Here is a 23,341-nt window from a genome sequence, read left to right as displayed (position 1 = left end):
AGGTAGTTTTGCTCAAGGCCCCCTTGGTCTGTATGGAGGGTCCAATTCCGAAGCTCTGTTGAGCCCATTTTACCACTCCAGAGGGATAAGAGAAAGAAAATAGAGGGAAAAGCCATAGCTGAGGAAGGGGGAGGTGAAAGGGGACTCCTTTATGTTTTATCTCCAGCAGAGGCCTGAGATACCTTAGGGGCCAATGCAAGGCCTGGGCAACAGAAGGCAGGGTGGGTGGAGCTGAGGCAGGGAAGGGATAAATGCCAGATCCTAACCCACAACACCCACCCGTGGTTCGTTCGTCCTCAGTGCAGGGCAACAGGTAAGAGCTCCTTTCAGCCTGGTGCCCTCTATCTGGTCCGTCTGCCCTGTTCAGGGACCCCTCACACTGAATCTCTGGTCTGACCAGATCTTTCCCTTTGTCTGTTTCTTACCACCTGTCTCTTTGTCATTTTGGTGTTTGCTCCTCCCCCCCCCCATCTCTCCCTGCCATTTCTTGTTTTCCAGCATTTTCTCTTTTCCCCTTTTCTGTCTTTTGTTAAGTTTTCAAAACCACTCACTTCATCACTAACACTCTCGCTTGCTCTATTTTTCCTTCTTCTGAGTTCTCTACCTTTGCTCCTAAATTTCTCTTTCTCTACGCCCCCTCTCTCCCTCCTCTTTTCTCTTTCCTCAGTTTGTGTCTCTAGTATTTCTTTCTCTCTCTCTTCTGCTTCTCAATTGAGAAAGGTGTCTTAATATGTCTTCCTGCAATTCTCCATCCCTCCTACCTTTGACTCCTCTTTGTCCAGCTAGCAGCAGAGGGTCAGAACCTAGGGACCAGAGCTAGGAAGGGAAAACTGAGGGGATGTAGGAGGCATGGGAATGAAGAATTGAGTCATGAAAGACTTGGGAAGTCGAGAGACAAAATTGACAAAAATAAGGGGGGAGGTGGAAGAGGAATGTTGTGTCATTATGCAAAAAAGGCAACAGATTTGTATTCTCACCCTAAGTTGCTGCGAAAACTTCAGCTTTTCATCCTCTGAAAAAGAGGGCTTGGTCTATGATTCCCACAACTTTTCTCATTTTTATTTTGTGGTCTTCCAAATTTTTCTGTTTCTCAGAACGTCTGATTCCAGGTATTTAAAAAATCTGTATGTCTTTTTTAGCATGACTTGATCTTTGTTTCTTACCATCTGCCAAAAGATGGTGGGTTGAGGGTGCTAAGAAGGAAGTAAGACCTGATGCCTATGACTCCTGAAGGGAAGTGACCATTTCCCCTCCAGACTTAATTGATTCATGCAAAGCAGGGCACAAAAGGGAGACAGAGGAGCAAGGAATGCTGTATCGAATAGTTTTTGGTTCTCTGCTGGGGTAGAGTTGAAGTTGGCTCTGGTACTGTGGATTAGTTGCTGACATAAGGAAGCATATTAAAGGTGCAGGGCACTTCCTAAGACCTAAAATTTCACCATCATTTCTTTGGCTGAAAACATTGTTTTAAACGGACCCCTGGCAAGGATTACCACACAGTGGGTACATAAGTTGCTAAATGGGGGGATGAATGAATGAATGAATGTTCAATAGTACCTAATCTGTTCCATTGGTAAAGGCATTGGTCACAAAAGGCAAATGTCCTGGAAATTGACCTAAGTTAACAAAGCACAAGGGATAAATATCTGGATCAGGTCTTTAATCAAGAAAATGTGCAGTAACATTTGAATCATGGATGCACAGTCTCTGGAACAAGACTGCCTAGGTTCAAACCCTTCTTTTTCCGATTCTTAGCTCTTTGACATGGATAAGTTACATAATATTGGGGGTCCTTGGTTTTCTCATAACAAGGTTGTCATGAGGATTAAATAAGTTGAAGAATGTGAAGCATTTACAACAGAGCCTGGCACAGTGAGGGATCTGTGAGTATTTGATTATCAGAACTGGACGGGATCTATGGAATTATCTAATCCCCTGTCTGCAGAGAAACTAAGACCCAGAGAGGGCAAGTACTGTAAGTTAACACACTAAGTTGTAACAGGATTGAGACAGGAATCAGGTCTTCAGCTTTCTAGAACTGGCCTAGATGTGACTGACCTTGGCTGTACTTTATAGAAAGTGGAGAAAATAAAAACACTGGCTGATACTTGTTCAGTATTTATCCTGGGATAGGTACTCTTCTAAAAACACTTTCTATGGATTATATGACTGAATCCTCACACATCCCTGTAAAGTAGATAGTCCTTGTTATTATCTACAATTTACATAAATAAGATATAGAGCAGGGAAGTGACTTTTCTAAGGTCCCAAAGTTAGCAAGTGGTGGAGCAAGGCCTGATTCGAACCTAAGTAGTCTGGTTCCAGACTTTATGTTCTTAATACTCTAATTACCTAAAATGCTTCCTTGATTCAATTTTACTCACTCCAGTCTCTTGGCAAGTAGTAGGATAGAATGAAATAGATTCCAAGGTACTTTGACTCAAGGTTATGGGTCATAATGAGGGCTAGGCAAGTGAGGCAGGACAAATTCCAGGAAAGGAATATCAGAACAAGAGAAATCGGAACTGCAGCTTGAAAGAACTTGAGAACACAACAAATTCCAAGAAGCAGTCTATATTCCCCAGGACCCTGAGCATATTATCATCACCAAAAGTCTCTTAGAGGTGGTGAGCATATTAAACTCTTATTATTTTTATATATGAAAGGTGGGGCTTAATCTGCTACCATCCCAAGGCAGGATTGGACTTTGCCTCTAATCTTGGGATATTCCTCAATGTCGTTGTCATGTAAGTCTTGCTGTTGGGTGGAAGGAATGTACAGGATAATGGAAAATGGCCATCTGCCTTGCCTGTCTGTTCCTGGGTATCCAGCTCTTTTACCACCAGTACCAGGGCCAGAGCCAGCCCCAGCCAGATGCTCAGACATGATTCCAGGAAGGGGCTCCTCTTCTCTCCCACACCCTAGTCTCAGCTTAGGGAGTGGTCAGACCCCAAAGATGATAAACTCTGGGAGCTTTATCTGTGGTTTGCAGGCTCATCTCCCAGCGCTTCAGCCTTCACAGGCAGGCAGGGGTGGGAAACTTGTAATTCTAGATATGAGGTAGGCACTGGATCCAATCCATTACCTATCATGTAAAGTAGGCATAATTACTTTTTATTTGACAACTGATGAAAGCCAAGACTCAGGGAGGGGAAGTAACTTCTTCAAGATCATCCAGTTAGGGGGTTGGAATTTAAATAAGAAAACCTAACATCTACATTTATTGAAAACTTACTCTGTGCCAGGAACTATCCTAAAGGCTTAACATGGGTTATTTCATGTATCCTTTCAACAACCTTTCTACCTCTGCCAATTTCAAGACCAACATGCCCCCAGTTTACATACCAACCCAGGCTGCTATGGAAAGCTGTGAGAGTTGGGGAGGGGGGTAGGAATGCTCTGGTATAGAACATGGGAAGGAGACTGCTTTGCGAGGCAGGGGAGAGGACTTGCCCTATGAGATTAAGGAAAGAAGGAGGTTGCCATATGAGGACAAGGTCACAAGCTCCTCCTGTTCACCTGTCCCTCCCAACATAAGGCTCTATACACTGAGGGTACTGTTAGCATCTACTCAGTAGCTTTCTAAGGCTGTTCCAGGGTCTTAGTCTTCCCATGTGTTCCCATTATTCTATCCTTTATCTTGTTTCACCCTCTGATTCTGGCTCTCCAACTTGCCCTTTTTATTTAAATCTGTTTTTCTCTCTTGCTTTCTCCAGTTGTCTTTCTCTTGGAAACTCTCAGCCCCCTCTCCTCCCAACCCTCATCCTTCCCTGTAGCCACCTCTCAGTCTCTATCCTTTGACCTAATCATTTATTCTACTCCCTCTGCCCTTCTGTCTGTCTCTCCCTAACTTCTCTGCTTAGCCCACCCTAAGGCAGCATTTCTCCTTCATTTTTGTGTCTGACTGACTCTGTCCCTGCAGGATTCTTCTCTCCTGCTCTTGTTTTTATGACTCTTTGTATGAGCCTCCAGGCTCTTGGATCTTTCCTCATGTCCCTTTTGTGTCCTTCTGTCCCTGCTTCTCCTGCTGCACTGGCTAGTCTCCCATGCCTTCCCTCTTAACTAAGTCTCTTTCCCCATCCTTCTATATTTCTCATCATCTTCTTGTTCTCAGTTTGTGTCATTCCTCCTCTTCACATCTGTTTGCATCTCTATCCTGTATCCTTTCCCTCTGTTTTGACCTCTTTCTCTCCTTCAATTTCTGTTTTTCTGATTCTACCACCACCATACCTTTGTTCCCTACACTTTCCTCCTTTTATTTTTTCGAAATTTTATTTCCTTCTGACTACTCTTGCACTACTCTCCTTTTCGTTCCTCCATCAGAGTACCTGTTCATTCATTTATTCACTCCCAAATTCAACAGCTATTTCTTGAGCACCTATATGCAATTTGGTTTCTCTTTTCTTGATCTCCTCTCTGTCCACTTCCTCTCCTTTTCCTCTTTCAGTGACCCACAGAATATGTTTTTGTGTCTTGTCTTCCAGCTCCATTGGGCCCTGCTTTCACCTCCTCCTTTATCTATCTGTGCTTATCCAAAAACCAGAAGCAAATCCACAGGCTGAAAAATACCATCTGGGGACAGAGAGTCGGCAGTCCCTACTTACCCTTTTTTCCTGTTCCCTGGACTTCCTGAGGCTGGTCCCTGTGGTCTCAAGCTCCTTCTCCATCTCTGGCTAAGTTTGATTAGGAAACACCCTGGATAAGCCTCAGAGGTTCTGGCAAATGGCATCTGTTTGCACTAGCAGGCTGAATCTTCACTTGGCCGAAGTCAATATTCTTAGACTCTTGGCCTCACGGGTTGGTGGTTTGTCAACTCTCGTTCTGCCTTACACAAACACTTTGGTGATCCTCACCATCACAGAAGGAGTGGGTAGCAGAGTCTGAGTCAGAAGCCAGGCTTTCTGACCTCCAGTTCAAACTCTTTCCTTCACCAGTTTGCCTCATGGTCAGTTTCCTATTTCTTTCTCTCTGATACCCTAATGCTACATTTTAATATTGGGAAAGAAGTTCTTTCTTTGAAAGAATAGTAAAGGTATCTCTAAGGGCAGCAAGCTTTGGATGGGGAGCTAGAGACAAAGGATCAAACACAAGAATGATCCTTTGCTTTTGGTCAGGCCATCATAATCCAATCTCATCCCCTCCATGTCTTCTGCAGGACTTCGGGCTCAAGATGGTGGCAGCAGCCATGTTGCTACGATGTTGCCCGGTGCTTGCCCAGAGTCCCACAGGCCTCCTGCGTAAGGTGACTAAAGCTCATCAGTTCCTGTTTGGTATTGGACGCTGCCCCATCCTGGCTGCCCAAGGACCAGCATGTTCTCAGATCCACCTTAAAGCAACCAAAGCTGGAGAAAGTAAGAAGAGGCCACTGGTAAAAAGGGAAGAATATTTGGGCCCTCAAGACAAGGTTTCAAATCATACTGGCTATCACTGCCTAACAATTTGGAGAGTTCATGTGAAAAGTATCAAGGCAGAATAAAGTGGTCTAAATATTTACCCAGCATCTGTCTTCTCCCAGAATTTCTAGAAAGAGCTTCAATCCCATACCCCTCATATACTACACACTAACCATGCTGAAACTACTTAAAAATGCCCAAATCAACCCTATAGTTTCAAGATTCTGTGCCTTTGCTCCTGCCAGACTATTCTCTCTAATACTCTATGCCAGAGTAACTCATATTTCTCATTCAACACAGAACTTGAGCATCATCTCCTCTGTGATGCCCAAAAACTCCAGCTTGTCCCATTCTGATTCTGGGTCATGTCCCCTGCCTCTTCTAGACTTCTGTAGCCCCTGTCCTCTCTTACATCCCAACACTTCACACAACATGTCTTCAGTGTGTGCTATTCTCACCAGCTCAGGAGAACCCTCTAGCACAGAGACTAAACTCTATCTCTGTGTCTCCATTGTAAGTCTCAGTAATCATTGTTAAACTAAACTTGTGACTAGAAATGTACCCACAACTAATTTCTTATCTTTGCATAGACTCTTCATCTTGGGCCAAAGGCCACTGTCCCTTCATGTTGTCAGAACTCCAGGATGGGAAGAGCAAGATCGTGCAGAAAGCAGCCCCAGAAGTCCAGGAGGATGTGAAGGCTTTCAAGACAGGTTGGAGTCAAGTTCTACCTTATCCATTTTCTACTCCTAATGCATGAATCCACCTCATCATAGTCCTAAACTAGGTTAATACAAGGACAGCCAGTATGAATCCCATAATGGGAAGTCCAATCTTTTCCAGGTAGCATAGTAGGCAACACCTTAGACTGTGCACTGCATTATACCCTTCCAAACACACATATGTAACTTTTGAACCCTCTAGAGTTTTGCCTCCTCTTTCCCAGATAGCTAAATGGATCCCAACAGGCTGAGCTTCCATATTTAAGCAATTTTATAACAATCTAAACTTGCATAAAAGAGCAAAGGTTAAGGGTAGATATAGCCCTTAGAAAGGCAGAGAACCCTGAGTAAACTCAACTTAATCCCACTTGAGAGATGCGATATCATTAAGAACAAAAATTTCAAAATTGAAATTTAACAATGTTCAGAAAAGAATAATAAGGTACACTTCCCTGTATCTACCTCCCAAGTGCTAGACTCAGGACGGATGCCCATTACCTTACCTAAGGAAAAATCATAGTTGGGAGAAGTATGAAGTCATATTTCCTGACACTATAGGTCTTGCCAACTGGGGAGATGAGTAGGACCTCTTCTTTCTCTTTAATAGGCTTTTCTACTTTATAAATCTGAATTTTCATACATTGCATTGAGCTTAAACAGGACAATATATGTTTCTTTTTTTTTTCCCTGTCTCCTTATGGCCAATGAATTCTACACTCCCTCTCAGACCTGCCCCATTCCTTGGCCTCAACCAGCCTGAGGAAGCCATTCTCCAGTCCCCAGGAGCCAGAGCAGATTTCAGGGAAGGTCACACACTTGATTCAAAACAATATGCCTGGTGAGTTTGCTATGGTTGCAATAAAAGGGTTGGAATAGGGAAGGAGTGCTGAAAGGCATCTGGCACAGCAGAGGAAATGGTATGAAAGAGCTTTGGGTTTGAAGGGAATCTGAATTGAAGTTTTAATGCTGAACTTGCAGGATCTGTGTGCTTTGGCAAGTAAGTCATTTTTCTTCAGTGGGTTTTTAATACCTACCTCAAGAGGGTATCATGAGAAAATAAAATTATGTTTATGGAACTGTTTCCAGCTTGTTATGAGATGTCAACAAATATTAGGCTTACTCCCATTATTTCTTCTCCATGCTTCCCTCAAAAACTCACCCTCAGAGAGCCTTTTCTCCTCTCTTATATGTGTTCATATTCATTTGTCATAATAAAATCTGCTTTATTTTGTAAATACAAAAGAAATACAAATTATTGTAAAATAGTTTTCAACAAGTACAGGAAAGCATAGAGTAAAATTTAAAGCACTCAGAGTTCCACTATACAACATTAACTTTTTGTTCTTTTTGTTATATTTCCCCCCAAGTATTTTCCTATGGCTAAAATATACACAACCCCCCTCTGCTCTCATCACCACACATACATGATCTTATTCTACTCAGAGTATGTTATGATATTTTGTTCACTTAATAATACATTGTGAACATCTTTCCATGTCTTAAACTTAAAGCTGCACAATGATTATTAGTGGTTGAACTATTTTCTATGGTAAGGATGCAACATTGGTAAGTTAATCGAGTATATATAATTTACATTGTTGTCCTCAATTTTTGTATTATTTTAATTTAGAGCATATGTTGGTTTTATAAACACATAAACAACGAAAACACAGAGTATTATCGTTCTTAGTTTTTTTAACCTTGAAATCTTACCATAATATACTACTCTGCAACCCTCTTTTTTCCTCACTGAACAATATTCCTTGGAGATCTCTCTCTCTGTCTCTCTCTCTCTGTCTCCCCCTCTCCCTTTATCTACGTGTGTGTGTGTGTGTGTCTCACTTTTCAATACTTGCTTCCTAATATTTTTATTACAGATGTATTATCAAACTTTTAAGTCTATCAATATGATATGTGATTAAATATCTTTCTACATTTACTGAACTGTCTGTTCAATTCTTTGCCCATTTTTCTACGAGGCTGGAAATTTTCCTGATGTTTTCAGAAGGTTTTTTTTTTTTTAAATAAGTTCTGGATATCAATATTTGTCTGTTAAATATGCTGCAAATAATTCTCTAGGTATGTCAGGATGTGCATTTTTAAAATTCTTGATGCATAATTACAAACACCCCTACAGCAAGGATGTTACCAATTACTACCCCACTCCTCAAAAGCCACATAAGTTGCTGTGTGCAACAATGATGTCTCATGTATAGAGCTCTAGAGTGTAATAAACCCTTTGGAATATATTATTTCAATTTATCCTGAAAATAGAATTGACACATTTTGTAGTTGTAGTAGGCTAAAGGAGTGAGCTCTGAGTCTCTTACTTGCTAGATATTTACCTGATGCATGACCTTGGTCAAGTTATCTGCTCTCTTTATGCCCCAGTTATCTCATTTGCAAAATGAGGATACTAATAGAACTTTCCATACAGAGTTGTCGTGAGAAATAAATAAAATAATATTGATAAAGTTCCTGGGAGAGAATCTTGCATGTATTAGAAACTCATTAAATGTTACCTATAATAATATAATTAAACATTAGCTTCTGTTATTATTACTCCTACTGCCAAGACTAAAATAGTAATAATACAATTACTATGCGCCAGACGTTAGCTCAGGTACATTATGTGCTGTTTGTTATCAGATGCTCACAACTGTGCAAGGAAGGTATTAAGCCCCTTTCAACAGATGAAGACACTAAAACTAAGAGAGGACTCACTACTTGCTCAAAGTCACACAACTAACATAACTAGACCCAGAAATTAGAGCTATCAACATTGCTTCCACTGAAACTGAAAGTAGTAACTCTAGTCAGAATGCTTCCATACTAACCTGGGGAAGAGTGAGATGGCCATGCCAAGCATAGGAAGCCTGAGTGAATGTGTGAATGAATATTGAGCGAATGACTGAGTGAGTGATCATTGAATGAAGTAGTACAGAGTTAACAGTAAATCAATGACAGAGTAAATAAATGAATACATGGAAAGAACATTAGAAAACTCAAAACTCAACAGCATGGATACAATACAGATTAGTCAGAAAGAGATTTGAAATGAATTCTTTTCATCCTCATCTCCTACAGGAAACCAAGCCTTTGGTTATGACCAGTTTTTCAGGGACAAGATCATGGAAAAGAAACAGGACCACACCTATCGTGTGTTCAAGACTGTGAACCGCTGGGCTGATGCATACCCCTTTGCCCAACACTTCTCTGAGGTGTCTGTGGCCTCAAAGGATGTGTCTGTCTGGTGCAGTAATGACTACCTGGGCATGAGTCGACATCCTCGGGTCTTGCAGGCCACACAGTGAGTAATAGAGTCTGGGCCATGAGCTATGTGGGCACATCCAGAAAGGATCTGAAGCCACAGATGAAAGGAAAAGGCAGAACTTTGGAATCCTGAGTTCCATTGTCACCCCTTTTGTCCAAGATCCTGCAGCTTATCTAATCCTCAGATATGAACTGAGACAGTTAACACATGTTTTCTAAAGCCTTGAGTGTCCAGTGCTATGAAGGAGAAGGATGGGAAACCTAACAGGTCCTACTCTGTGTGAGTTCTTAATCTAGCTGGAGAATGGGTATTGCTGAAGATGGTGTGTAACTTCCTTTATGCCTTCCAAACTGCTCAAGTTCCACCCAGTTCTTCTTCCATTCTTGAGTGCTTCTAGCCCTAAAAGGAAGGTTCATGTGTCCCTATCCTTCCCATTCTTCCCTCTACTTTGTCACATAGGACACAATTAATAGAGGATTATTAGATCACATTGAACTTTACCAAGGAAGGGAAAAATACCTTGTTCCTCAGATACTAACAAGATTTTTTTCTGCTTTTTCTCCTCTCTGTTTTTTTTTTCCTGGCCAGGGACACCCTGAACCGTCATGGAGCAGGAGCTGGTGGCACCCGTAACATCTCAGGCACCAGTAAATTCCATGTGGAGCTTGAGCAGGAGCTGGCTGAGCTGCACCAGAAGGATTCAGCCCTGCTTTTCTCCTCCTGCTTTGTGGCCAATGATTCCACTCTTTTCACCTTGGCTAAGATCCTGCCAGGTAAGCCTGAGGCCTGATCTTTGTTCAGGGCTATATGTTGCAACAAGGCATCTAGTCTCATTGCCACCTTTGCTCCTCCCCTCTAATCTGAGTTTTTCCTCCCATTGCTCTTCTTTCTTTCCCACTTTGCATATCCTCAACACTGGATAATTATATCCCTCTGCTTTCTGCCTTGGTGAGCCTAAGCTGAGTACCACTACTGGACAGTATAATATCACCCAACTTCAAAGAATGGTAACATAAATTCATCACCTCCCAAACTCGACTCAGCCCTTAACACTTATTAAAAAGTCCTTTTATGTCTTCACAGAAGCTTTTTTGAAACTTCTTCCCTCTTCTAAAATCTCTGACTACCTCCTCCTTCACTCTTCGCAAATAACCTCATATTCTATTTATTAAAGAAAGCAAAGCCACAAGAAAGGAACTTTATTCCCACCAATCCAATGAACTTATTTGATTATTCACTGGCATTTTCACATTCCCTCCTTCTACAATTGAAGGCATATCTTTCCTGCCTAAAGCCAACTCATTCATCTGCATGCTGGATCCCATCTTCCCACTGTCCCATTCTCCAGCTAATAATGTCCTCACTGCAGGACATTATTATGTTATCCTTTCATCACAGCCCCAACCCCTAATGATAGCTTCCCACTTTTCCTAGTCAATTTTGGACTCATACAATTGCTCTGATAAAAGACAGCAAAGATTCACATTCCCCAGCTTCTACTGGGTCCTCTGTGCTTTCTGGCAATCTTGTTTCCTGGGTCAGCTCTCCAAGCCACTGGGAAGTTTTACCAAACTCCCATTCTCCTCAGCCTTCCTATACCTCCTCACTATCCCCCTCAACAGAAGACTTCACCTCATTCTGAAAACAGAAGATCCCAGACATCAATGTCCTCAACTCCTAGCTGCAAAGTACCTACAAACTCACAAGAAACCCCTCCTGTTCCCCATTCCTTCTCTCCTGTTATATTGGAAGAGGTGCCCCTTTTCCACTGATGCTCAATGTCCCATTCCCCTCTCCCTCCTTAAGAACCTAATCTACCAGCTCTCTCCTTATCTTCAGCTTCTCCATATCTTTAAATATGTTTTAATCTCTTGAATCTTAAAAAACATTTTTTCCAACCCCGTCACCTTTTATCTACTGTCCTATTTTTCTCTTCCTTATAACACATTTTGTAGTTGTAGTAGGCTAAAGCTGTGAGCTCTGAGTCTCTTACTTGCTAGATATTTACCTGATGTTACCTTATAACAGACAAAGTGCTTGAGAGACATCTTCACACTTGTTACCTTATTGCTCACTTCCTGATTCTTCAGCACATGAAAAAATATCACCCCCACTTCTTAGAAAACTTTTCTAAGGTCACCCAAAATCCTCAAGTAAACCCAACATCTTTGGCAGGTTTTTATTCAGTCAATTCCCCCTCAGCCATTAAAATCTAATTTCTTTCCATCTCTGCTGATACCATCTTAGCCTAGACCAACATCATTTTCTTGATTTCACCTTTGCCTTCCTACAATCTATTGTCCCCAGCAGTCAGAAGCATGTTTTTAAAATGTAAAATCTGGCCAGTGCTGTGGCTCAATAGGCTAATCCTCCACCTGTGGCGCCGGCACATTGGGTTCTAGTCCCAGTTGGGGCGCTGGATTCTGTCCTGGTTGCTCCTCTTCCAGTTCAGCTCTCTGCTGTGGCCCAGGAGTGCAGTGGAGGATGACCCAAGTCCTTGGGCCCTGCACCTGCATGGGAGACCAGGAGAAGCACCTGGCTCCTGGCTTCGGATCAGCGTGGTGTGCCAGCCACAGCACGCCAGCTGCAGTGGCCATTAGAGGGTGAACCAACAGTAAAGGAAGACCTTTCTCTCTTTCACTGTCCACTGTGCCTGTCAAAAAAAATGTAAAATCTAACTTTGTCACTCCCCTGGTCAAAACCTTTTAATGGACCCACATTGCCCACAGTACTAAATGCAAATTGCTTATCATGGCTTCTACAGCTCTCATAAATCTGGCTTTCATATATCTCTCCAGCCTTATCTTTTGATAGCACTCTTCTCACTCACTCATGCAATAATATAATCATTCATACACTGATTCACTCACATAAATCAAGTCACTTGTTTATTCAACCATGCATTCAAAAAATGCTTACTTTCCATCTACTGTGTACTTAGCCTTATTCTAGGTACCAGACACAGAGAGTCTAAAAAAGAATGTTCCTTCCTTCAGGAAGCCATGGCTCATTTTCTCAAGTAGATGCTATTCCTTACTCTCATGAAAGCCATAGTTCCTTGATGTCAGTGAAGTGTTGGGGACCAGGAATCAACTGCATCCACCAATATACCACCTCCACCTGTCCTTCCAGCATTGCCTAGTAGAAAACCCTGCATTTCTCAGTTTCTAGAGAAAGGCCTTCTCTTCTCTGGACCTTAACTTTCTCACCTGAACAGCAAAGGAACTGGATCCCATGTTTACTAACTGCTCTTCCAGTTCTGACATGCCTCAATCCTAGGATTCCAAAACTGAATTCCTGGTGAGTATCCATATCTGTAACTATCAGCAGATGTATGCACCTGAAAGAGGTAGAATTTAATCTAGATCAAAGGCAAATCAACAAGCACATCCTAGGAAAGATCCCTTTCCAAGTCTTGATCTTATGTGTCAGGGAGAAGGAACAAGGGCCCTATCCTCAAGAAATTCTAAAAAATTCCTAGGAAATTAAATTTTCCCTCACTTCAAGATAGCCGAGACAATATCAGGATTAGAAATGACTGGAAGGTATAGAGGTCAGAATTTTATGACTGAGGAATTCTTCCAAGGGAGGAAGAGTTGTCACAAAGACTTCTACAAGAAAAAGGAGCACAGCAGAGCCTTAAAGGGAAGAGAGGGCTGTCCCTTTTCCCCTTTCAGGTCATACTTGAAGGTTGAAGTGGGATCACTGAGACAGAAGTTTAAGGATTATGCATCTGATTCTTCAGGTTGCGAGATTTATTCAGATGCAGGCAACCATGCTTCCATGATCCAAGGTATCCGCAACAGTGGAGCAGCCAAGTTTGTCTTCAGGCACAATGACCCTGACCACTTGAAGAAACTTCTAGAGAAATCCAATCCTAAGACACCTAAAATTGTGGCCTTTGAGACTGTTCACTCCATGGATGGTATGTATATGTGTGAGTGTATGCTTATTAATATATGTCTCATAAAAACCATGCTGATAATGTAACAGCTAAAATTCATGGAGTACCTCTTATGTTCCATGCATAATTATTAGAATTTTAATCAGATTAATCTTCTTAATCTTCAATGAGTTAGGTGCCATGATTTTTTTTATGAGGAAACTGAGATATGAACAATTGGAATAACTTGCCCAAGTCCATACAGCTAGTAAATGCCAAGGGATAGAAGCAGCTATTACGCTTACCTTATAGACAAAGAAATTAAAGTTCAGACAGAATCCAATTTGTCTTAGGTAGCTCAGCAAAGTGAGTGTTTGCACCATATGGCATATAACTCCAATTCCTTGCACTATACTCTGTCCATTAGAAATGATGTGCAAATCAATCACACTAGTATCTGGTTTCTACAAAGGAAAATTTCACAAAACATTATCTAGGAGTCTTTCAAGGTCCAGTATGAAGCACTGGAACCAAAACAGGTTTTTAAGTCAGACCTTAATTCAAATCCAACCTTTCACATTTACTGCCTAGATGATCTTGGGTAACTGTTTAGTTCTCTCAGCTTCAATTTTCTCAAGGTAAAATATCAACTTGTAAGAACCAGACATGATGGAAACCATTCCATTTATTATGCTTCAGTAAAAATAAGTGAGTTTTAGTTTTCTATATCTTTTCTTCTCCCAACTGAAATAACCCCAAAGCTTTCTGTTGCTGGCCCTATTGAGTAGAAGTCATGTGTTTTAGGCACTCCCTTCTCTGGATTTATTTAAGTGAAGAGCTGCTCATTTTATTTCAACTTTTCACTTTTGCAACTGAAAAAAAAAAACAGAGTCCATAGTCTTCCCTGTGTTAGCTAAAGTAAGTGCCACTGGAATCATACACAGGGCTAAGACACCAGACTATCCAATTTCAGATCTCATCATGCCAATGTACTAATTTGGTTAAGTTTCTTAATTTCTCTGTGCCTCAGTTGCCTTATTTGTAAAATGGAGGTAATAATTATAGAATAGCTGTAAAAGCTAAATGAGTTAATATATATACAGAACTTACTATCATGCCTACTTCTGTATTTCTACAACTAGTGATAAAGTAAAACTATCCTTTTCATATAGTTCTAAAACTTAGACTATTCAAATTAATTATTCTTCAATTGCAAACCACACTGGGGACATTCTACCTCCTTACATTTGCGAATAAATAATTCCTTATTTTTTAATAGAAATTCTGCCTAAACTGTCAATACTAGTGAGTTGACTTCCTCCCATGGAAATGATGCTTGAACCATCTGTCTTTTTTGACTCAGAACCGATCACCTGTATGTGGCTCCCCTCATGTTGTCCTATCAATTACTCTTTAATTCTTTAATCCTGTCCTGGTGCCCCTGATTCCACCTAAAGATATTTCATCAGCATTCCAACTCCCTGCACCTCAGAAGTTTCCAGGGAGCATAGAATGATGAGGAATGGCTCAATGCATGTGTTCTTGTATGCAGAGTGCTCACACAATCTATATATGAGATTCACAGCTATTTGATGATCTTATAAATGACTGTCAGTATGGACAAAGTCTAGAAAACATTGAAAATATGGTTGGAAAATGGAGGCATACATAGAAATTAGTTCTAATTTGCCTTCATTTGATATATTGAGACTGAGTCTGTAAGAGGGAGCCTTCAGGGAACTACATTGATAGAGACAAGAGAAAACACACTCCCCCAGAGACACAGAAAATATAGAGGCACAAGGAAATTCAGAAGGAGACACAAGGGTACAGAGAAAGGCATTCAAGAGCAGAGAGATAGTCATAGAGGCCAACAATAATGAGAGAGAAGGGGGAAGGGAAGGGAAAGGGAAGGAACAGGAGGAGAGAGGAGAGAAGTGGGGGAGGAAACTGAGAAAGAAAGAAAAAGAAGAGAGAAAGGGAGGGGAGAAGGGGAAAGGAGAGGAAAAAAGGTAGCGACAGAAAAAATAGAGACATAGAAAAATATGGAAATGGCACAAAAAAAGAGAGTGCTAGAAAACCAGAAAGACAGAAGGGGAGGCAGTGAAAATAAAGATATTGCTAGCACCTGACCAAGGGAGTGAGGTCTACAATAGGACTGAAATAGCTAGCACAAAAGGTGACTTTTTTCAATTTACTTAAAAAAAGACATTATACAGGGTAGTGCCAACTCTATATGGAAATGCACAGACTTGCAAGGAAAAAAAATATAAATGAGGCAGAGACCAGAAAAATAGCAGAAGAGGACAAACATAGTCAGAATGAAGTAAAAATAGAAAGAGAACCAAGACTTGATCTCAGGCTGGGGAAAACACACACATGCAGTTTGGGCTGAAGTGGGTACAGGCAGTTGATGTACACAAAAAGGTTTCTAATAGTACCAAGTGAGGGGGCACACCCTCTTCCTCTCTACAACACCTTTTTCCAATCCAAATCAGGTATGGATGGGAAATTCCACACAGGAGATGGATCTGGGGAAGGGTTATAACCTCCGACTTATCCCCTGGCTTTGTTCAGGTGCCATCTGTCCTCTGGAGGAGTTGTGTGACGTGGCCCATCAGCACGGTGCCCTGACCTTTGTGGATGAAGTCCATGCTGTAGGATTGTATGGGTCCCGGGGCGCTGGGATTGGGGAGCGTGATGGAATTATGCACAAGATCGACATAATCTCTGGAACTCTTGGTGAGTGAATGCCTTGGACAACTCTTAGATACAATCCAGAGAGGAGGCCCCTGCAAGAACCTTTTGTTTCTCTTCCCCAAAGCTGCGGGAGCTGTTTGGGTAGAATTCACAGCCCCAAGTGACTCTCCTAGATTGCTTCCCTCTACTTCCTTCCCACTGCAGAGTTGCTGAGAAAGTCTGAGAGGGTGTTTTGAAAAGATCCCTGAGGCTGGGCCAAATAGCCAGGTTAGACCTGAGTAAGTGGAGACATAGTTCCAAACTCTTCCCCCATCCTAACTCCAAGCTTCATCTTAGCGCCACTCCTGGCCTTAACCAGCTAAAAGTCCCCGCCTAGCTCCTGCCTATCAAGTCACTGCACATGGCAGGACTCAAAAGTTCTATCACAAAGCAGCAGAATTATCAGCCCTGCCTGCTTCGTCATGGACAAGAGAGATGAAAAGAGGGCTGGGAAGGGAGACCAGAGTTCCAGCTTCTGGTGCAATTCCTTGTGTTACCTGGGGGCATGAACCTGTTCTTCTAGGGACTAATTATGGGTTCTGGACATGTTGTTCTTTTCTGTCTCTAGGCAAGGCCTTTGGTTGTGTGGGTGGTTACATCGCCAGCACCCGTGACTTGGTGGACACAGTGCGTTCCTATGCTGCAGGCTTCATCTTCACCACCTCACTGCCCCCCATGGTGCTCTCTGGGGCACTGGAATCTGTGCGGCTGCTCAAGGGAGAGGAGGGCCAAGCCCTAAGACGAGCCCACCAGCGTAACGTCAAGCACATGCGCCAGCTACTAATGGATAGGGGTCTTCCTGTCATCCCCTGCCCCAGCCACATCATTCCCATCCGGGTGAGAGCCCCACCTTGTCCACTGCACTCCCCACCTATCTCTTCTGGAAGCCTTCCCATGTCCAGCAAACTGATTGCTCCTGTCAACTCTTGGTTTTCCTATTAACCACCTATTCTGGATTAACCAATCTTTTTTCCTTTTGTACAACCTATTACTTTGTGTTTATTAGACTGTGCCCAGACCCTCACTACATTGAGTAGTTATAGCCTATATTTCAGGTTTTTTTTTTTCACACTGTGGCTCACGATTATTAGTGGGCCATAAAATCAGTTTAGCAAGTTATGACTAGCATTAAAAAATATAGGGCTCAGCATGTAGCCTAGCAGTTAAGATGCCCATATCCTATATCAGAATGCCTGGGTTCAATCACTGACTCAGGCTTCTTATTCCAGCTTCATGCTAATGCAGATCTTGGGAGGCAGTGGGGATGTTGAAGTAATCGGTTTTCTGAAATCTAACACAGGAGACCTGGATTGCATTCCTAGCTCCTGACTTTGGCCCTACCCAGCCTCAGCCATTATGGACATTTGAGGAATGACTAGTGGATGGGAGATCTCTCTATAATGAATTTTTTAAAAATAGAATAGAAAAAGTTGGAGACTATCACACATTGTAAGGGTATCATTTTGTGAGAAATTTTCAGTTTTACATATATGTATATGTTGGTATACATGTATATGTACAGTGATGGTATAAATGCATTTCTTACTGAGAATTGAGGTCAGAAAGATAAAATTAAAAGCCACAAGCCTAGATGCTATTTTGGATCACCATGTTTAACTATGTTTGGGTATTTACTGGCTTTAAAAATGAACTGCTCATTCTTTCATAAATAACATCTATTTGTGCTAATTAGTAAATAGGGTGTGGGAAAGACACTTTTGGTGACAATTTTATAGATGAGAAAGAAATATTGTCATCCCTCAGTATCCAAGGGATACCATGCTACAAGGATGATCAAGTCCCATACAAAAAATGCCAAAGTATTTGTATATAACCTACACAATTCTCCCATGTACTTTGGATCATCTCTAGATTATTTATAATACCTAATACAATGTCAATGTTAGGTAATTAGTTGCCTAATTACATTGTTTAGGGAATATTCAGTACAGAGGCATTTTTAAAAACATTTTTATCTGCAGTTGGTTGAATCCAGGGATGTAGAACCAGAGGACATGGACAGCTAACTATTTTGACTGATCCTCAGGCCAGCCCAATACCACCCCCTTTTTAAAAAAAAAAAAAAAGATTTATTTATTTTACTTGAAAGTCAGAGTTACACAGAGAGAGAAGGCGAGGCAGAGAAAGAGAGAGAGAGGTCTTCCATCTGCTGGTTCATTTCCCAGTTGGCCGCAATGGCCAGAGCTGTGCCAATCTGAAGCCAGGAGCCAGGAGCTTCTTCTGAGTCTCCCACATGCGTGCAGGCGCCCAAGGACTTGGGCCATCTTCTACTGCTTTCCCAGGCCACAGCAGAGAGCTGAATCGGAATTTAGAGCAGCTGAGATTTGAACCGGCGCCCATATGGGATGCCGGCAATGCAGGCAGCAGCTTTACCCACTACGCCACCATACCGGCCCCCCAATATCCCCTTGAAAGACTGAATTTTAGGGCTGGCACTGTGGAGTAGTAGGCTAAGCCGCTACCTTCAGTGCCAACATCCCATATGGGCACCTGTCTGAGTCCTGGCTGTTCCACTTCCAAACCAGCTCCCTGTTAATGCACCTGGGAAAGAAGGGGAAGATGGCCCATATGCTTGGGCCCCAGACTGAATTTTAAAATTCCCGTTATCTGAATCAAGCCAATGATGCACACAGAAGTAACCTGGGGAATTTGTCTTTTCACTTAGAACTACCCTCACATTCACCTACTAGCTAAGTAAAACTGGTGTGCTTATTCTGAAATCAGCATCAAGATAAGGCTGCTGGCGCCACCTCCACCTCACTCCCTTCAAACCTAATTGTTAGCTCTGAGTTCCTCTTTGATAGAAATTCTGGAAATGCCACTAAGGGCCTTTTGAATGATATGTCCCCCAAATTCAGTGTTATTCCTCAATCTGGTTCCCTTTACCCACTTTTTTTTTTTTTTTTTTTTTTTTTTTTTTTTTTTTTTTTTGGACAGGCAGAGTTAGACAGTGAGAGAGAGAGACAGAGAGAAAGGTCTTCCTTCCGTTGGTTCACCCCCCAAATAGCTGCTACAGCCAGCGCACTGCGCCAATCTGAAGCCAGGAGCCAGGTGCTTCCTCCTGGTCTCCCATGCAGGTGCAGGGCCCAAGCACTTGGGCCATTCTCCACTGCCTTCCCGGGCCATAGCAGAGAGCTGGAGTGGAAGAGGAGCAACCAGGACAGAATCCAGCGCCCTAACCGGGACTAGAACCCGGGGTACTGGCGCCGCAGACAGAGGATTAGCCTAGTGCACCATGGTGCCGGCCCCCTTTACCCACTTAATGGAACTAGGGATCGCAGGATGAGGGGTGACAGGTTACTAACAGCCTTTCTCTTGAGCCTAGGTGGGTGATGCAGCACTCAACAGCAAGATCTGTGACCTCCTACTCTCCAAGCATGGTATCTATGTGCAGGCCATCAACTACCCAACTGTCCCCCGGGGTGAGGAACTGCTGCGCCTGGCACCCTCCCCACACCACAGCCCTCAGATGATGGAAGACTTTGTTGGTAAGTCCACAATATGGGTGCCTACAGTACTTCCCCAGCCCTCATCCAGGAGCTGAGGAAATTGAGAGGAAAGATGACACTCAATTAAAAAAATATATTTCTGGAACACCTACTGCATGCCAATCTGTATATTAGGGTCACAAATGAATGAGAAACAGATTCCTAAATTTTTAGGAGCTCCATTTAGTTGGGGAGACCATGGCAGGCACAAACAATAACAGGAAGCAGTTATCAAAACTAAACAAAGCGCACTGGGGAGTTGTGGGAGCAGAGGGGGGGGGGCCTGGCCCAGCCTGCAGGATTCAAGATAGGCTTCCTACTTGACATGTTACCTGAGCTGAGTCTTGCAAGGTAAGCAGTATTGAGCCACAAAAAGAGGGTGTAGAAGAGGTATTCTTAGCAGAGTACACAGCATTATGAAAAGCAAGGAGTAGAGTTAAGAAGCAGCTTGAGGTATATTAAGGACAATAATCAGGTATAACTGGAATGCAGGATAGTCAGTATATAGTGGGGAGAGAAGTGTTAATCCATGAAGTCTGCAAAGACAGTGAAAGACAGGGACTGGATTGAGAGGCTTGCAGAGTTCAAGTTTTACCCTGAAAGCTATTAATTTAGCCTTTCACCTAAAGTTTACTGAATTCTTGGGTGCAGTTTTCAGCCCACGGCCAGGCATAGGGAAGCTTCTCATTCCAGGCCCACAGATGAAAGACATGTAGGCAGGCAATAGTTTAGCAGAGGGTACTGGTTCAGTGTGATACATTGTAGTGTTATAGTTACAGAGTGCTCATTTACAGCTAGAAAGGCTAAGAAGGCTGAAATTGGAGAGGCACTGTGGGTGAGGAAGCCCTTGTACATGGATATGGTCAGTAACCTCCTTCCAGAATAAGGGAATGCCATGAGGAATGACCTATGGACAGGCGAGAAGGCCGTGTTGACAACACGTGTTGACTCACTCCTCTTCAACTTCTCAACTTAACTTAGGAAGCCTTTCATTCATTATTTCAATAAATATTTATCAAATACACGCTATGTGCTAGACACTATTCTAGGTGCTGGGAACCCAAGAGTAAACAAACAAGACACAAAATTGTTACCCACTGGAGCTTAGATTCTAATGGAAATAGTCAAAAAGTATTTTTAAAAATAAGCAAAGTAAATAATACATGAGTTTTTCATTGCTATAATGAAATACCTGAAACAAATTAATTTTATAAATGAAAGAGATTTATTTGGCTCACAGTTCTAGATGCTGAAAATCCAAATGGCAAGGAGCAGGCTCTGGTCAGGGCTCCCTTTGACTGCATGACCTCATTGCAAATTGTAATGGTGGATTACAATGGGAGGAAATTATCACATCTCAAAACAGAAAATCAGAGAGGGCGAGAGAGAAAGAGAGAGAGAAAGAGAGAGAGAGAGAGACTGATTCAAGGGTCAAGTTCAAGCTTAATAACTCATTCTTGTGAGCACTCACTTCAGGAGACCAGTATTTCTTTCCAAGGGGAGCATGCTTAATGACCTAAGCTCTCCCACTAGGCTCCACTCATAAAGGTTCCATCAGCTCCCACGTTGCCACATTGAGGCCCAAGCTCCCAACACATGAACATTAGCAGACACATCAAAAACTCAACCAAATAATAGCAAGTCACATATTTCTTCTAAGTACAATGGAAAAAAATATAAAGCAGAATAAGGGGGACAGTAAGCACTGGAGGCAGGGGTTAGGTTGGAAGAAGGTTACAGTATTACAGTGGCAAGGGTAGAGATCCACTGAGGTCACACTTAAGCGAAGATCTGAAAGAGGTAAAGAAGTTAGCTGGGCAGATATCTAAGTGAAGGGCAACCAGGTAGTGGGAACAACCTAAGGCAGGGAAGACTCTGAATTCCTTTTATATTTGAGGAACAGCAAGATGAGTATACATGGAGTGGTGTAAACAACTGAAAGAAAAATTGAGCAGAGAGAGGCAATGTGGGGCCAGATTATAGAGTAACTAAGTTATTGGAGATTGTGGCTTTTAGTGAAAGCCTTTGGAAGGATCTGAACAGAAGACTGACATATCTGACTTAGTTTTTTTTTTTCCATAATTCACAATTAGCCCAATGAAAGTTTTAGTGGAATCAGAGTGATGAGAACAAAACCAAACTCAAGGGAGTAGCTATCTGACTTAGTTTTAACAGAATTGCTCAGACTTCTATGTTGAGAACACAATGAAGAGAACAAAGGGAGCAAGAAGAGAAGCAGGCAAACACAACAGGGGGCTGCTGCAATATTTCAGCTCAGATTTGATCACAGCCATTGAGATGCTAAGTGGCCCAATTTTGAAGGTAGAGCGAATGGTATTTGCTGATATATGGGGTAAGGAAGAGAGCAATAAAGATGGCTCTAGCAGTTTTGGACTGAACTGGAATTGCCATCAACTGATATGGGGAGAGCTGAAAGTAAAGCAGGTTTAGAGGGTAGAGACATGAGTAGCTCAGTTGTGCTTGTGTTAAGCTAGAGATACAGGAGGGCCACTTATAAACAAGTCAGGAAATCAAGCAAAAGGTCTGGGACAGAGATGAGAATTTCAGAATCATCAGTATATGAGATCACCAAGAGCATAAGCATAGAAAAGGCACTTCCTGCAGTGGGTCCTCTGAGTTCCCATCCTCAGGTTCCCTTGTCATAGCACTGATGACACAGTATGATGACTATCTGTGTCATCTTCCTCACCAGGCTAGGAGTTTCCAAGGTGACAGGTTCACTTCATCCACAGTATGTCCTGTACTGAGATAGTGTGAGGTGCCAGACAGGCCAGTATAGCTTCAAATTGTGTCAAGGAATCCTTCCCAGTCTTTTACACAGACCAGTACCCACAAATGGTAGCACTCAGAGCACACGCTGGAGCAAAGATACTACTTTCAGTTTTGAGGTAACTCAAAAGGTTGAAGGATCAGTATCTTGGTACATCTGGGGATTTAGAAGACCTAATCAGTTTTTTCTCTCCCCTTTCTTCCCACAACCTACAGAGAAGCTACTGGTAGCTTGGAACGAGGTGGGGCTGCCCCTTCAGGATGTGTCTGTGGCTGCCTGCAATTTCTGTCACCGTCCTGTGCACTTCGAGCTCATGAGTGAGTGGGAACGCTCCTACTTTGGGAACATGGGGCCACAATACGTCACCACTTACGCCTGAGAAGCCAGCTGCCTCATATTCCTCCTTCACTTGTAATTCACTTAAAGCTGGGCCTCCTCCTGTCCTCTGCTTTGCTGTGTGCCTCTAGCTGACTTGAGTCTGAAAATAAAGAGCAAACTGCAGCATCTGTAGCCTTTTCCTGGACAGCGGACAGGCAACTACACATCTGACTCCCTCAAACAGTAGACTATAGCTCACTTTTTGGCCTGACCACCCCCGTTTTACTGACAGAGAAGGGGAAGGGAATGACCACTGATTATACAGTGAATTGCCCAAACAGCCAAGACACTTGGCAGATTTACCTGAAATGGCTTTTTACCATTAGTCCCAACAAAAATCCAGAGATTGACCCTACCTGGACACTTAGGTCCAAGGTAGGCCCTGAAGCCTGGAGACAGTCAGCCCTAAGCAAACTGCCTGGAGGGAAGAAGTGGCTCCCCAAAACTGAGGAGGTAATTTCCAGAAGGGGAACAAATATCTTCCTCATCTGTTAGCCTTCTTCCCACCCACAAGATCTTATAGAATAGCTATCACCAGCCCAGTTTCCAAGATAAGACAAGAAGTGTGGCTCTAGCAAGCAACATGTTCAAAGCAATGTTCCCAAACTTTCCAGGTCACAGCACATGGGCAAAATTGACAATAACACACTTG

The 23,341-nt window shown here is 42.6% G+C and overlaps 2 protein-coding genes across 2 annotated transcripts in view; one reads left to right on the top strand and one right to left on the bottom strand.

Annotated features, from left to right (window-relative positions):
• APEX2 (apurinic/apyrimidinic endodeoxyribonuclease 2) overlaps positions 1-23,341 on the bottom strand; it is a 48,642-nt gene that overhangs the window by 16,554 nt on the left and 8,747 nt on the right. The window lies entirely within an intron of this gene.
• Positions 278-22,812, top strand: ALAS2 (5'-aminolevulinate synthase 2). Its single transcript, XM_002720030.5, has 11 exons — positions 278-313; positions 5,156-5,351; positions 5,984-6,106; positions 6,843-6,953; positions 9,203-9,425; positions 9,978-10,162; positions 13,135-13,314; positions 15,850-16,014; positions 16,580-16,848; positions 19,358-19,520; positions 22,527-22,812. Exons 2-11 carry the CDS (start codon positions 5,171-5,173, stop codon positions 22,688-22,690), a joined length of 1,764 nt encoding a protein of 587 aa, XP_002720076.1. The 5' UTR covers positions 278-313; positions 5,156-5,170; the 3' UTR covers positions 22,691-22,812.

This window comes from Oryctolagus cuniculus, chromosome X (genome assembly GCF_051225735.1).
Source record: "Oryctolagus cuniculus isolate XC-2025 breed Fujian yellow rabbit chromosome X, ASM5122573v1, whole genome shotgun sequence".
Lineage (NCBI taxonomy): Eukaryota > Metazoa > Chordata > Mammalia > Lagomorpha > Leporidae > Oryctolagus > Oryctolagus cuniculus.
This window is presented reverse-complemented; position numbering and strand designations above follow the sequence as displayed.

Bases quoted from the DNA above. Each gene is read 5' to 3' on its own strand.
- ALAS2 (XM_002720030.5), top strand. From the start codon at position 5,171: ATGGTGGCAGCAGCCATGTTGCTACGATGTTGCCCGGTGCTTGCCCAG. The intron at 9,426-9,977 runs GTGAGTAATAGA...TTTCCTGGCCAG, and splicing joins CGGGTCTTGCAGGCCACACA to GGACACCCTGAACCGTCATG. The intron at 16,015-16,579 runs GTGAGTGAATGC...TTCTGTCTCTAG, and splicing joins CATAATCTCTGGAACTCTTG to GCAAGGCCTTTGGTTGTGTG.